General features: G+C 39.2%; 1 protein-coding gene across 3 annotated transcripts in view; it reads left to right on the top strand.

Annotated features, from left to right (window-relative positions):
• The first annotated feature begins 933 nt into the window (after nucleotides 1-933).
• Nucleotides 934-14,216, top strand: part of COG2 (component of oligomeric golgi complex 2) — a 29,332-nt gene continuing 16,049 nt past the window's right edge. For all 3 annotated transcript variants that reach the window (XR_014616042.1, XM_084202837.1, XM_084202836.1), the window contains exons 1-10: nucleotides 934-1,015; nucleotides 1,553-1,714; nucleotides 2,443-2,508; nucleotides 3,419-3,499; nucleotides 4,110-4,213; nucleotides 5,418-5,526; nucleotides 7,263-7,442; nucleotides 8,428-8,552; nucleotides 9,832-9,958; nucleotides 12,189-12,328. Coding sequence is in view for 2 of the 3 variants with exons in the window: in XM_084202837.1 (XP_084058963.1) it covers nucleotides 947-1,015; nucleotides 1,553-1,714; nucleotides 2,443-2,508; nucleotides 3,419-3,499; nucleotides 4,110-4,213; nucleotides 5,418-5,526; nucleotides 7,263-7,442; nucleotides 8,428-8,552; nucleotides 9,832-9,958; nucleotides 12,189-12,328 (1,163 nt within the window). In the remaining variant the exon portion in view is untranslated. The remainder of the gene's footprint in view (nucleotides 1,016-1,552; nucleotides 1,715-2,442; nucleotides 2,509-3,418; nucleotides 3,500-4,109; nucleotides 4,214-5,417; nucleotides 5,527-7,262; nucleotides 7,443-8,427; nucleotides 8,553-9,831; nucleotides 9,959-12,188; nucleotides 12,329-14,216) is intronic.

Here is a 14,216-nt window from a genome sequence, read left to right on the forward strand (position 1 = left end):
GTGCGAGTGTTGAGTGCTGGGTCCTACACTTTGGCCACAACAACCCCATGCAGTGCTACAGGCTGGGGGAAAGGTGGATGGAGAGAGGCCCAGTGGAGAGGGACCTGGTGGTGCTGGTTGACAGCAGCGGAACATGAGCAGTGTGTGCCCAGAAGGCAAGAAGGCCGATGGCATCCTGGCCTCCATCACTGATAGCATGTTCAGCAGGACCGGGGCAGTGACTGCCCCTCATACTTGGCACTGGTGAGGCTGCACCTTGAGTCCTGTGACCAGCTCTGGGCTTCTCTGCTCAGGAAGGACACCGAGGTGCTGGAGTGTGTCCAGAGAAGGGTGATGGAGCTGGTGAAGGGTCTGGAGTGTTAAGTCCTGTGAGGAGCAGCTGAGGGAGCTGGCAGTGTTCAGCCTGGAGAAAAGGAGTCCCGGAGGTTCCCCGCTACTCCTCTCTATGACTGCCTGAAAGGAGCTGTAGCCAGGTGCGGGTCAGCCTAATTCCTCCAGGCAAGCAGCGACAGGATGCGAGGAAATGGCCTCAGTCTGCACCAGGGAAAGTTTAGATTGGACATTAGAAGGATTTTCTTCACAGGAAGGGTGCTTGGACATTGCATTGGGCTGCCTAGGGAAGTGGTGGAGTCACTGTCTCAGAAGGCGTTTAAGAAAAGACTGGACGTGGCACCCAATGCCATGACGTATTTGCCATGGTGGCACCCAGTCACCAGTCACAGGTCGGACCCGATGATGCCGGAGGCGTTTTCCAGCCCACCCGGCCCCGCGCCTCCCGGCCGTCCCGCAGAGCCCGGCCAGGCCGAGCCCGAACGGCCGCGCCCCGCCCGCCGCCCGCCGGGACCTGCCCGCAGCGCCGCCCGGAGCCCTCCAGGGGGCGCTGCGGCGGCGGCCGCGCTCGGCGGTGCCGCGCTGGCCGAGGGGCGGTGCGGGCGGCGGGCCCGGCATGGAGGCCAGGATGAACCTGCCGCGAGGCCCCGAGAACCTCTGCTTCGACAAGGACGAGTTCATGAAGGTGCGCGGGGGCCGAAGGGTCGTGGAGAGGCGGGGGGCGTCCTGAGGATGCGGTTGTCGCGTTCCCTGCGGGAGAGAGCGGCCCGGAGCCATGGTGGGGATTTTACAGCTCCGCCAGGGCCCTTCCCCCGGCCGGGGCTGCGAGGAGCGCCGGGGGTGTCACTGACCGGGGGATCCGGGGTCCGGCCATATCCAGGTAGGGCCGGGCTCCGAGACTGAGGGGAGCGAGAGGCCTCGCTGCTTGGAAAGAGTAGAGTGGTTCTCAGTACTGAATTTCCACTCTTGGCTGTTGTTTCGTTGTTTGTTTGTTTTTTTAAGTCTCCTGTATTTTGGAGAGCTGGGTCTTTCGATATTCAGCCCCACGACACTCTCTGCTTTTCAGCCTAAAAACCGAGAATTTGACTACTGCGTTAAGAAGCCTTTTTCCCCCTACAAGGGCTTTAGTTTGATCGACTCGCAGGCATATGGAGTACTTAATTTTGGGTGTGTTCCTTGTGTGAACTGTTTACTTACATCCTTCTCTTATTTCCTGTTTCAGGCGGATTTTGATGTTGATCACTTTGTGTCAGACTGCAGGAAACGTGTGCAGTTGGAAGAGCTCCGAGAGGATCTGGAGCTCTATTACAAACTCCTTAAAACTGCTATGGTAGAACTCATAAATAAGGACTATGCAGATTTTGTCAATCTCTCAACAAATCTCGTAAGTGTTACTGGTTGTACTGTGTAGTTCAGGCTTAGTGTGGTTCAATGGGATTTTATTTTTCATATGAAAAGTGTATGGCTTTTATTTTGGCATTTTATGATTTAAGGCATCTTAAACTTATGTCTCTAATCCTTGCACTGAGACACCAGTCCTGTAGAACTTACAGAACTGCTGTACAGAATCGCTGTTGGCCTGTAGTAAATGCTTTAGATGTATGCATTTTGTCTTGAAAAGCTGATTTGTTAGGGAGTTAAGACTCAGGGCAAACTTTGTTTCAAACTGTCAGCACTTTTAAAATTGAAGGAAATAAATTATTAAAATAGAATAGCAATTATAAAAGTAAGGCTGTTTTGAAGGATTCTTCTGGCAATCTTTAAACTTTTTGTATAGTCAAGTATCTTAAAAAATCCCCAACTTTGTGTTTGAAAATTGTAATTGTTCCAATTATACAGATTCAAAGACTGAGACTTAACATACTTCTAAGAGGAAAAATTTCCATAGGAGGAAATTTTGTTTATCTTTTGGCTTTGTGTGAAAGCAATCTTACATCTTTATGCTTGTATTTGAGATAACATATTTTTGCATTGGATTAAAAACTGGAAATTATAAAGGAAGTTATGTTTTCTCAGTTCTCTTTCTGTATCTGTAAAATGATAGGCTTTGTCAGTAATTCACATATAATCTTACAAAAAAAGTGATAAATGTGTTTGTGATAATTTCTTCAGGTTGGCATGGACAAGGCTCTCAATCAGCTTTCAGTACCCTTGGGACAGTTAAGGGAAGAAGTTATGGTATGTTCAAAACAATCATTGTCAACAGCTTGGTAAATTTCAGCTCGCTCCCATATGATGTACAGAACGTCTTCTATTCAAGTTAACATTTGTTAAATAAACTTCTCTTTGAAAGCTGATGACTTCGATTGCTAGTAGGAGAAGCATGGTGTTTTCAGGCACTTGTATTGCAGTAAATTTAGGTTTCCTATAGTGCATTTCAACCAAGAGATAAAGAGTTTCTAAAATTTGACACGTGAACAGACTCTTGCAAGACAAATCTATGGAGATATCTTGAAGCTGTTTTAATATTTGAGTAACTTAAAGATGATAGAAAATTCAGATGCAGCACAGACCCTTTATGGACTTACTTTTCTCAGTGTGTGGTTTAACCATAAAACATCACCCTCTTGAAGATGGAGCTTATTCTGGCTCCTCCACATTGACTTGGTATTTATAGGAAGGGGCATTTTTTGATCATCTTGGCAGTGAATTCAAAGGGATGCTTGCTGCATAAATGTGCCTCCGAAATACCACACCCTTTGTGTCTAACAGAAAACAGGGTCAGCTAGCATAGAGAAATCCTTATTGCATTAAAAATACTATTTAAAACTAATTTATAAATTCAGTTTCAAGATGCAAAAACATAGTGGGTTGATTGCCTGGTTTTAGGCAAAGGTCATTTTTTCTCTCTAAGATAATAAAAGAATGGTTATGGTGGAAATAATTATATTTGCAGTGGCACTACCTAAGGAGCAGGTTCTACTTTCAGTTATTTCACTGTATTTATGGCTTTTTCACTTGATGTAGTCTAGCTTTTACTAGTCCCATGATCTTATTAATCTGTGTCTTAAGTTTAGATTATTTTTTTAGTTCTTTTTTGAACCTTAAATGGGAAGCAAGCTTTACATGCTGACTTTTTCTCTCATAGAGTCTTAAGTCATGTGTCAGTGAAGGAATTCAAGCAGTAGATGACCGAATGACTAAACAAGAAGACATTAGAAGAAAAAAGGTACAACAGATTGTACTACCTTTAAAAGATCATCCTTAGGAAAACTTTCATTTTGCCATTAACCCAGAGAGAATGAAATTAAGAAAGTTCTATGCTGTCTAGATGCACACTGTGCAGGATTTTGTACTTGTGAAATGTATTGACATTTTGGTTGACAGACTTCATATTTTACAGTGTCTAGTTGATCATAAATCTTTGTTTTACTGTAGTTGCCCAAAACATATGTTTGATTTAGCTGGATTTTTTTTTCTTTTGTAATTGTTGCTCTTGTTTCTGACTGCAGTAGCATATAAACTTACTTATTATGAATGAAACTGAAGTACAGCTGTTTAATTTTTATGGGCAGGAGACACACTAATACTTCTCTTTGTGCTTTGAGAAACATCAGGGATAGGAACAACTGTCTTATATTTGTGATAAACTTTTATTTGTGGTGTTTTATGGACATATGCGAGCAATACTTCAACTGAGACATGACTCAAACGTTAAGATAAAGGGAGAAAACTTAACCCAGGAAAAAACCAAAGAACTAAGAACATCTAAAATATTTTCTTTAGGTGATGTCAATTGGGATTGGGGTTAGACACGAAAAATCTTTCTTTAATTACAGATGTGTGTCCTGAGACTTATTCATGTTATTCAGTCTGTGGAGAAAATTGAGAAGATTCTACATTCCCAAGGCACTAAAGAATTGTCCTCATTAGAGGGAAGCAGGTAAAACAATTGTAATGTTGGGTTTTGTTTGTAGTTGATGGGACTAACTTAATTTCATGGTGTTGTTGAAGGTGAATTTACAAGCAGTAGGATGTATCTTTAGAAGGGTAACTCTGATGGAATAAATTATTGTGATTTTAGTATTTTCTTGGTTTTAGTCTTCCACAAGCCAGTCATTCGCAGAACATGTAACTCAGACTCCAAAGTTCAAATTACTCGTAGTGCTTTCAGTAAGCAAGCTTTGTGAAGTTACTGTGCAGTTATTTTATTAGAAGTCACAAATCCTCTCATGTCTGAAATACTATCTATAGTTTATTCCAATGTGATTTGTAAGTGAAACAAAATATTTTTTCTTGTTTTCCCTGCTTATGTGTAAGTGAAAGGACTTCTGCAAGAATAGCTGAAGGCAGGCAAGGCAAACCTAGTACAAGGAAGGTTTGTGACAAATTCCAGTCAAACCTCTTCCTCTGCCTTTGCTGAGAATTGCAGGATGTCGTTCAGCCAATTTTGGAACTGATGTACCAGTCATGCACTTGAAAGGTTTGACTGGGATGTGATTTAAGCTGGAGGGAAGACACAGTGTGAGACTGTCTCTTCAGCTCAGTGTGCTGGATCACATGGTAGTGGGGGGTAGGTGTACCAGAAAGTAGGTTGATACCTAGAGGGACAAAAGCAGATGTTTTCAGTCAGGTGAGGCACTTTGCAGAATTAAGTTTGCAGTTAAGATCATACTTGAACAACTGAAAATTCGGCTCATTATTGGGATTGTGTGGACTTGAGAAGGGGAGGGCTGTTTCTCTAGAGATAACTATCATTAGTTTTACTATATGACAGAGTAAGAAAGAAACAAATCCTGGATGGTGAAGGTCAGCTGGTGCAGTTTCTGAGCTCTCTTAAGACTGACTTTTCCTGTGATAATAAAACTGCCATTTAGAAGAAAGTGCTTCATACTGCTGAGGCAAGAGCTTATGTTCCTCTCAGCTTCTGCTTCACCCACTTCACGTTAGAGCTGCAAAACAGCACTACTCATGTAGCGTGCTCCAGATATTATTGCTTGATTGCAATAATTAGTAGTATCTATCAGAATTCAAAATATTTAAGCTACAAAAAATTGAAGGAGAGCTCTGTCTATCTGTTACAGATGAGAAGGAGTTGGTTTCAAAGCATCTAACTATATTCTCATTTTGTATCATCTCTCTTCTAGTCCACTTCTAACTGGACAAGTTTTAGAGAGAATTGCCACAGAATTTAATCAACTACAATTTCATGCAGTACAAAGCAAAGGAATGCCCCTTTTAGACAAAGTGAGACCAGTAAGTATTGCATGACAACACTTGCACAGTCAAGCAAAACCAGTATAATTGGAAGACAAATGCCTGTTTCCACAGAGTTTTATTGAATTAATTTATGGAGAAAAATGGGTTTCATGAGGTCATTTTTATCAGTTGACTAGAACTATTGCTTTTTCTGAGGATTTATGCCCTGTTTGCTTACTTCTTTAGGGTAAATTACTGAGAATAAGAGTGGGAAATACGACAGACGTTTTTGTCAGCCTAATGTATCTTGCAGTTCATCTGCTTACTGATACTGAGTCCTCATTCTAGAGATTTATGTTGGCTTTGTTAGCTGCCGTGTACAGACCAGAATATAAATGGAATGTGCCTACCTAGTGGCTGGCTTGAATGTATTCAAGTTAGTCTTCTCATGGAATTATGCTGGCCATTACTAATCTCCCAGTATACTCTTTTACCTACTGTAAAAGATTAATTGATGTTTTGGTGGGACTTTTTTCTTCTATTCATTCAGTGGGGAGAGGGAATAAATGAAAACTTGTGCTAAAAGAAAGCTGTGAATATAGAGATGGGGTAATGCTTTAAGGTGATTCTCATGAGGGTGTCATTCCTAATGGCTTTCAAGCTATTGAGGTAGTTCAGAGTTCCAGTTTGTGCCTCTGCCTGTTGGCAGTATAAACTTGTTTCAGCTCCAGATATCCATGAGATCATGTTGTTACATGGACAGTTTACCAGACTTCTCTGGCCAGTGAGTTGGATATCAAACTTGGATACTAGCAGCAGTAGCCCTGAGCAGCAGAGTAGTGTATGGGGTGGGAGAACATTTGTCACGTGGCTTCCTAAGTGGTGTTTGCAAGGACTTTTGTCCTGTACCTGTTGTTGCTAAGGCTCTTCAGAATGTAGGTTTTGTGACTAGTCAGCAATTAGGTTCCTGATTTTGCATGTTCAGTACAAATTCTATGAATCATTTTAGGATAGATGGACACAATTCTGCATGTAAAAAGGGAGAGAAGAAATTTTACTGGCTATATTCATAGTTCAACTCTGACTGCCTTAATGTTGCTGAACTTCCTGCAAATGCAGAGTTATAGAGCAAGGAGTATATCTGCAGGTAGTGTAGCAATGGACTCATTGCTACACTAGTCAGACCTAGTAGCAAAGGTGTCATGGGAGAGCAGGAAAAATGGTTTGCAAAAAGGAGCATATGTGTAGACTGAAGAAGCTGTTTGGCAGAAGCTAGAAGGAATCTAATTTCTTTGGTGTTTGCTAATGTCACTCAGTGTCATTGGTTTGTGGTAATTTGACAAGTAGTGCTGGGTGCACGCTGTCTGTTTAGTCTGTGACAGTGAGGGATAAATGCTGCAATTGTTATCCCTGGTCACTTATTGTAAATCTTTTGTTTATTGTCACATACTGGTTCAGTTGAAAAACTAACAATTACTGACTTATTTCCTCAGGATAAAGCAGACCTGATATAACTTACCATGGAATTTACAAATTATAGAACATAATAATTGCCTTTAGCTTTATTATAATTTATAATATTTATATTTATTATAATAAATCCTGTCATATGTAGCATCAGTAGCCCATTAAGTTTGTGTTAATGGTCATTGAACACTGGCAGTTACCAAATTTTTGTACTTTTCAAGTAAGGATAGAAAGCTGAGTTAGGCACATCTGGATGAATTTACTTCAACAATGATGACAGGCTTTGATTTTGGCTTTTTCTGGCTATATTTTCTTTCTCTTTGTAGCGTATAGCTGGAATAACAGCCATGTTGCAGCAGTCTCTGGAAGGGCTGCTCTTGGAAGGTCTTCAAACGTCAAATGTTGACATAATACGCCACTGTCTACGCACTTACGCAACAATTGACAAAACACGAGATGCAGAGGCATTAGTTGGCCAAGTGCTTGTAAAACCTTATGTAGATGAGGTAAGATAACATAAAAAAATTCCATTTGTTTTCCAAACATGTTTATTTTTCCTGTGAACCTCCAGCTTTTGTTAGCAGCTTCAAAATATCTTTGTGGAGAAAACAGGAGAACTGAGCTGCAGCAAAATGTCAATTTAGTTGTTGTTTCTATTTAAGAAGAAAAGGATGGAGGAATTCTCTTACTTACCTCCATTTCTTACCTTCAGTTCTTTTTCTTACCTCCATTTTTCTTGGGCTAAAGAATCAAAAAACCAAACCTCTCCGGTTTAGGACAGGTTTCCATTGGGTGTCTGCTACATGCTCTAACAGCTGCTACAGTGTGGGACATGTCACTTTCCACTCAGTTTTCTCAGGGTCTATTCTTTCACCACTTCTGCACAATTCCACTTGTTTATGTAGCAAGAAGCAAATGTGTTCAGACATGTGGAAGAATACCGAGAAACAAGCTGTTGTTCTTTTCCAACTGTCTTCTCTTTATGGCAGAGATTACCCCTTTTCACTGTGTATGAGGCACTGTCCAGACAAACTGATTTGCTAGCTGAGTTAAAGGCTTAGCAGTGTCACAGAAGATGCTTTGCTTTGGCTTGCCTGTATTTGGGATTGGAACAACCACCTCAACATTTAGAAGGAGTTTTTACTTTATTCTGAGTCTGATTAGCTTTTACCAGTTCCCTGTTTAACTTGACAGACTGTTTCAGGTGATAGTGATGTGTCTGGGGGTTGGGAGCCAGACACAGTGGCTCACATTTAAAAGAAAGGATCTCCTTCCCATTTTTGTGGCCAGTGTTGGCAGTTAAGAGTGCTGCTTTAAAGGAAGTAATAATTCAGGCTGGCAAGTTATACTTGGAAAATATAATGAGAAAAAAAGTAATATACTGACTATCCCAGTATTTGAGGTTATAGTGTTAAGAGTTTTGTGAGTCTTGCATTACAGCATATTTTATATTCACTTTTCTGGCATTTCATATTGAACTGTTCTTGGCAGGTGATGGTGGAGCAGTACGTGCAATCCCACCCTAATGGCCTCCAGGCTATGTACAATAGGCTGTTGGAGTTTGTTCCTCATCATTGCCGCCTCCTGCGGGAAGTAACAGGGGGAGCCATATCCAGGTAAACATCTTGGGCTTCTCAGCTGCACTAAAGTCACAACAAGTATCATATGCTTTGACATCCTTTGCATTATCGGCTTTCATGCCCTAATGACTTATCTGGCCTTTCCTGAAGATTCTAGTCAAGTTTGGTTTGTATCTCATGCCTCTTGTTTCTCAAAACAAAACAGTGAACATACTTTGATGGTGCTGCAGCCCAGACCTTCAGAGGAAGCAAAGACAATCCTGTATATCAGTAGTAGAAGTGAGTCCTGTGCATAATGGAATGTGTCAGATAACTTGGTTTTTTGAACCCATTAAATATGATTGTACGCATCATCCAAGGAGAAGAGCATAATAAAGCTATTAAAATATAAGTTCAGAAGTTATTGAGTTGTTAGTGCGCATCAGAAAAGTGGAAATGGTCCTCAGAGGTTTGACTGATTTATTGCATGTACCAAAACTACAGGTATAATTTATATGTGCTTGCACTGTCTTCTCAAAAAGTGCTTAATTCCTTATGCAATTAAATTGCCTGTTTTTCAAGCTTAAATAATTCAGGTCTACTGAATTGTATCCATTTATTCATCTGTTTTTGGAATGGCTAATATAGCAGACTGCTGTAATTAGCAGAACTATGGACGTAGCCCCTCGGGACTGCAGAATTACTTTTCTAATTAGTCATCCATTGCTGAGCTTTTTATGACTCCTAAGTTTTACTAACATTTTAATTCTTTCAATCCCTCAGCAAATTTTAATCGTTCTTTTAACAGTGGAATGTTTCTACTTTGTAGTGCAGTGTACTAAATTGGAATTGAATGCTTTTATCTCTTCTCTCAATTTTTAAGTTTTCATAGTCGAGGTAGCTTTTAATCTTTTGATCAAACACAATATGTATAAATACAGTTTGGAACAATTAGGAAAAAGCTCTCCTTTTCATTGTATTAGTCACATTATTCCTACTTGGTAGGTCTTGGAAGGTTGGAACTATTAAAACTTGAATTATACCTAGGATTTGTCAGTTGAAATGTACTATTTTTCCAGTCACACTTACAAAATATATAACTGATAAATTTTTAAAACACTTTGAGAGTTACAAAAAAACACCTTGGATTTGATGAGACTGTGGAATCAGATAAGGAATCTTCAAAGGAAGAACGGTTTGGGAAATCACTATAAATATGTTTAAAAATTTCATTGCATTTTGTCTAGTGCAGTGCATCTATTTTGTAGCGATTCCTGCCTCCAAATAGAAGCTTGGTGGTAAAATATAATAATGGAATAATTGCAATTTTTTTCAGTGAAAAGGCAGATATTGTTCCTGGATATGATTTCTTAGTGAACTCGGTGTGGCCAGAAATAGTACGTGGTTTGGAAGAGAAATTACCATCACTTTTTAACCCTGGAAATCCAGATGTGTTTCATGAGGTAAATAATTTTCATTTTTTTCCATTTCTAATTTCTGTGACAGACAAGAATTGAAAGAGTCATGTTCTCTACCTTCTCCCTCCCTGCTGCTTTTGTCTGAATTCATGTTGTTGCATGGCTTGGAAGAGGAGGTTATCTCAACCCCTTTGGTTCAATTTTCATAGGAATTCTCCCCTGAAGTTGTTAGGAGAGCTTGTACAGAAGTTATTGGACACCATTTAGTCAGATGAATTAGTGTTTATTTTTGGAGTAGAATTGCAATGTTATTGAAGGTGGGAGTGGATGACTCCAGTGTTCGGTCAAGTCTAGAACTGCTGTATAGCAGGAGATGACATACTAATTAAATATCTGGGTTGCAACTTATTTTTTACTATGGGAAGATTTTAAAAATTCTTTGTTTCACTTGCTTGTTTTAGCTTTTGCTCTCTTGTAGTACTGCTGATTATGTTGTGATTATAAACACAAGTCAAATAAAACCTGAAAACACTTGGCAGCGCCATCAGGTTTAGGAAACAGAGATAGTATTTCTCTAGTATCACAAGCTTACATTAAATAATGAATTTAAAGTACTTGTCACTCTTATTTTCTTCATTGGTGGTGCTGCTCTGTCTCTAAAACATCTTTTACTAATGGTGAAATAGATTTCTTGGTCTAGTATGAAGATCTGCTCTAGCAGTGCTTCACTTGTGACTTGTATGTCACAAGTAGAAAAAAGGAACTCTGCTTTTCCTCGTGTCCTGTCTGCTTGTGTTTAACTATGACTACTGAAAAATGTGGAGTTTTTTCCCTTGGCAGTTTGACTTGTGATTAGTGTGAAACATTTTCTTTTCAAGATAGAGATGGAAGGCTGTGATAAATTGTCTAAGGAAGGCATTGTTGGCATATCAGGACAGATGACTTAAGGAAATGCTGGCTTGCCACTGTAGGTTTATAAGGCCTGTGATCCTTCATGTGTTCCTGCAAAACTTCTTTTACTAAACGCTTAGATATTTTTTCTTGGAGTTTAAGATCTCTTTTGCACAGATAGATTGAATAAGTGAAGGCAGGTAGGCATGACTGAGTGTGTTTGCAGTGCTGTCTCTGAATAAGAAGCAAATTACATGGATGTTGAAGAAAGCTGTGGTAGTCACGCAAGTGCCACGCAAGTGACACCATAATGTGTTCCTCCACCTGTGTGAGCATTCTTAGTTTACCATGAAGTTTTAGTCACTCTTCAAGCTTTCACCATATTGCCTACATACTGCAGATTGTGAGCCTTGTTGGGCCTTTGCTGTACTGTGTTGCATGATGTACAGGACTGCATTGTGTCTTCAGAAAAGCTGGGTTTGCATAAAAGGCCTGTCTTATGTTACACTGATACTGGCCAACAAAGGTGTTGCATTTGTTTAAAAAACACCAAGGAATCCAAAAAAACCTAGTAAAAACCCAGCACCCACCCATGACTTCCAGGTAAATCACGTAGTAAGTCCAAAGTACTTTCCAGACTGCTTTTGACTACTTAAGTGACTCGTAGTCATTAAAATAAATAAAATGTTTTACTTAAAAATCAATATGAAATTGAAATGCCAAGTGTAAAAATGCTATTACACCTATTTGAAGACTAATACTTCTGAATTGAGAGGGAGGGAAAAACCCTTTAAAATTGTTTTGCACTGATGATGAGCCAAGTAATGCTACACAAATTTTAGACAATAATCTTTTGTCTCCATTTTATAGGTTGATAAAAATGCAGAACAGGTTTTTTCTCCATGTATATTTGCATATATACCTATGTATAGGTTTAAAGCTGAAAAGTTTGAATATGCTGTGTTTTCTGTTAAGGGGTTTTTAGGTGTAGAGGAGAGAGAGGGATTGAAAGATTTGTTTTATTTCCTTTAAAAATCAGACTGGCAATGTTAAGTATGTTAAAATAAGCATTCATTTGTGTGAGGTTGCTTTCTTTAATAGTTTCATGTTGATGTGCCTTTATTTGAGTTAGATGAGTTTATGAGTATTTGGAAAGAATACTTCTTTTATCCCTAAACATTCATATACAGTTAAGTTTTGGTTTTGGTGTCTCTGCAGTCCAGGCTTTTAGCCTTGTATAATTACGTGATGAGGGGCAGTGTCAGCCCATCCTGACCCTTGAGCTTACTTGTAGCATGATACAGGTGTTCTGCTGAATGGGTGGTGGCCTTCCTTGTTTGCTGGGAGCCTGTGTGTGACCAGAATGCTCCTTCTCTTCCTGCAGAAATACACCACCAGTATGGATTTTGTACGGAAATTTGAACGGCAGTGTGGCTCCCAGGCCAGTGTGAAGCGGTTAAGAGCTCATCCCTCTTATCACAGCTTTAACAACAAATGGAATTTGCCTGTATATTTTCAAATAAGGTTGGCATGCATTTTTTTGTTCACTCTTAAGGTCACACCTCCTCATTGTTCAAAGTCTCACTTGTCAACAAATCATATGGAAATCAAATTAAGAATTTAATCATGTCAAGTAACTTCTATATATCTTTCAACAATTTAGCAGAAAACCACATAACTACTCTTCAATATGTACTGTGTTTTTGCATCAGATTTGATAAGCTGCTCATAAGACTTTCAGGAACAGATCTAAATAAGTCTTGAATTCTTTTTTTAAATTATTTTTCTCCAGCGTCCATGAAACTAGGCTGTATGTTGAATGCTACTTATGCAAATCCAGAGGAATACTTATGGTGAGGGAAGAAACCTTTTTTCTTAGAGGTATAGAACTAAAGGACTTAAGAACTTTCAGCTTTTCCAGACTTAGCCATGTTTCTGACATTTTTTTTGTCTCACAGGATGTACTCCTTAAATTGTATCATTGCCTCCCAAAGATTGTCCTCCTATTCCCTGTTCCTGAGGAGCTAAGTAGTAACTTCTGGGATATTTTAGTAGCAGATCTGATGTATCTGTAATATTTTCTTTTACAGACCTTGCAGCTAGAAAAGAGCCCAAGAAAATCCTTTTTTAATTCTAGTATTGTTAGAATTTTAATGAACAAGATAGAATATAAGACTGTATTTTTAGAAAGAGTAGTCTACATGTCTGATTGTAGGGCTGGAGAGCAACCCTCTAGGCAAGGAACAGAACCATTGATGAAGTCTGCTATGACCCAGCTGTACCATGTGTAATCTGTCTTGGTCCAAAGTCTTCTAAGAGCCTCTTTAAAAAAGCCAAACAAACAAAAAGTGGAATTTCCAAAAGAGGGGGAAGAGAAATTGATGTTTATTTTTAACTTGTGTCACTTTAGTGGCCTTTTTTGTTGGACAATTCTGTAATTGGCAATAACACTCCCACAGTCACATTTATACAGTTTCTTTAATCCAGGGTGAATCTACACTTGTGCTGAAAAGTTCCATCGAGGAATCTTATGAGTGGTAGAGTTAATATAAGTGACAAGAACAAGGGGCTGGGAACTGGGTCTTAATATTTTGGTGGTTCATGGTGTTTTGTAAAACTGTAGTCGCAACATCTGATACCCTGATTTGTTTGTTTGCTTGCACATCTGTTCCTGCAGTTGTGTAGTGAACTGATAAGGACCTGTTACTCAGGGGAAAAAAAAGGCTGATTTTCAACTCCAGTCAGTTTCCTCAAACCACTTAACTGTACAAATATTCATGCTGGCCCAAGGGAAGGGGTAGGAGTATTCACTACATAGTGGCGCACAGACTAAAAGTGTCTGTGGAACTGCAGCCATTATGAACCTTTTAACAGATATCTATCATTAATTGCCCTTTTTGTTTCAAGTCCAACTTTTCCAGTAGGAGACCAATTGGTCAAATGTTGATAATCTTGCTCATAAAATTGAGATGGACCTTCAGCATATTTCTCTTCAAAAATGTTTCCCATTAGGTATTCTGAGTTCTGATTGATTAAAACACTTTTAAAAAATCATTTTCCTTTAATTCAAGATTACTGTAAGTCTAAATAGTGTACTATTTTGAGAAATGTTTGGATAACAGCAGCTGATTCATCTTAAATGATAGTATTCCTTTATATTGGAATAATCTAACTTTGGAAGTGCCCATGAATTCTTCAGTCCATAATTGTGAAAATAATATAACATATTAATTATATATATCAGGGAAGCTTTCTCTTGATGTGTCTTAGTATCCTTTAAGTCATACAAGATTTTGATTTGTTATCTCACACTTCAGCATTAATAGTTTGTTTGGTGTTTTCTTTTTTCAATTATAGAAATTCCCCAGAAAAATCAGCCATTAGAAATCATCCTTTGAGGAACAGATGGATG

This window comes from Fringilla coelebs, assembly GCF_963513975.1.
Source record: "Fringilla coelebs genome assembly, chromosome: 3".
Taxonomy (NCBI): Eukaryota; Metazoa; Chordata; class Aves; order Passeriformes; family Fringillidae; genus Fringilla; species Fringilla coelebs.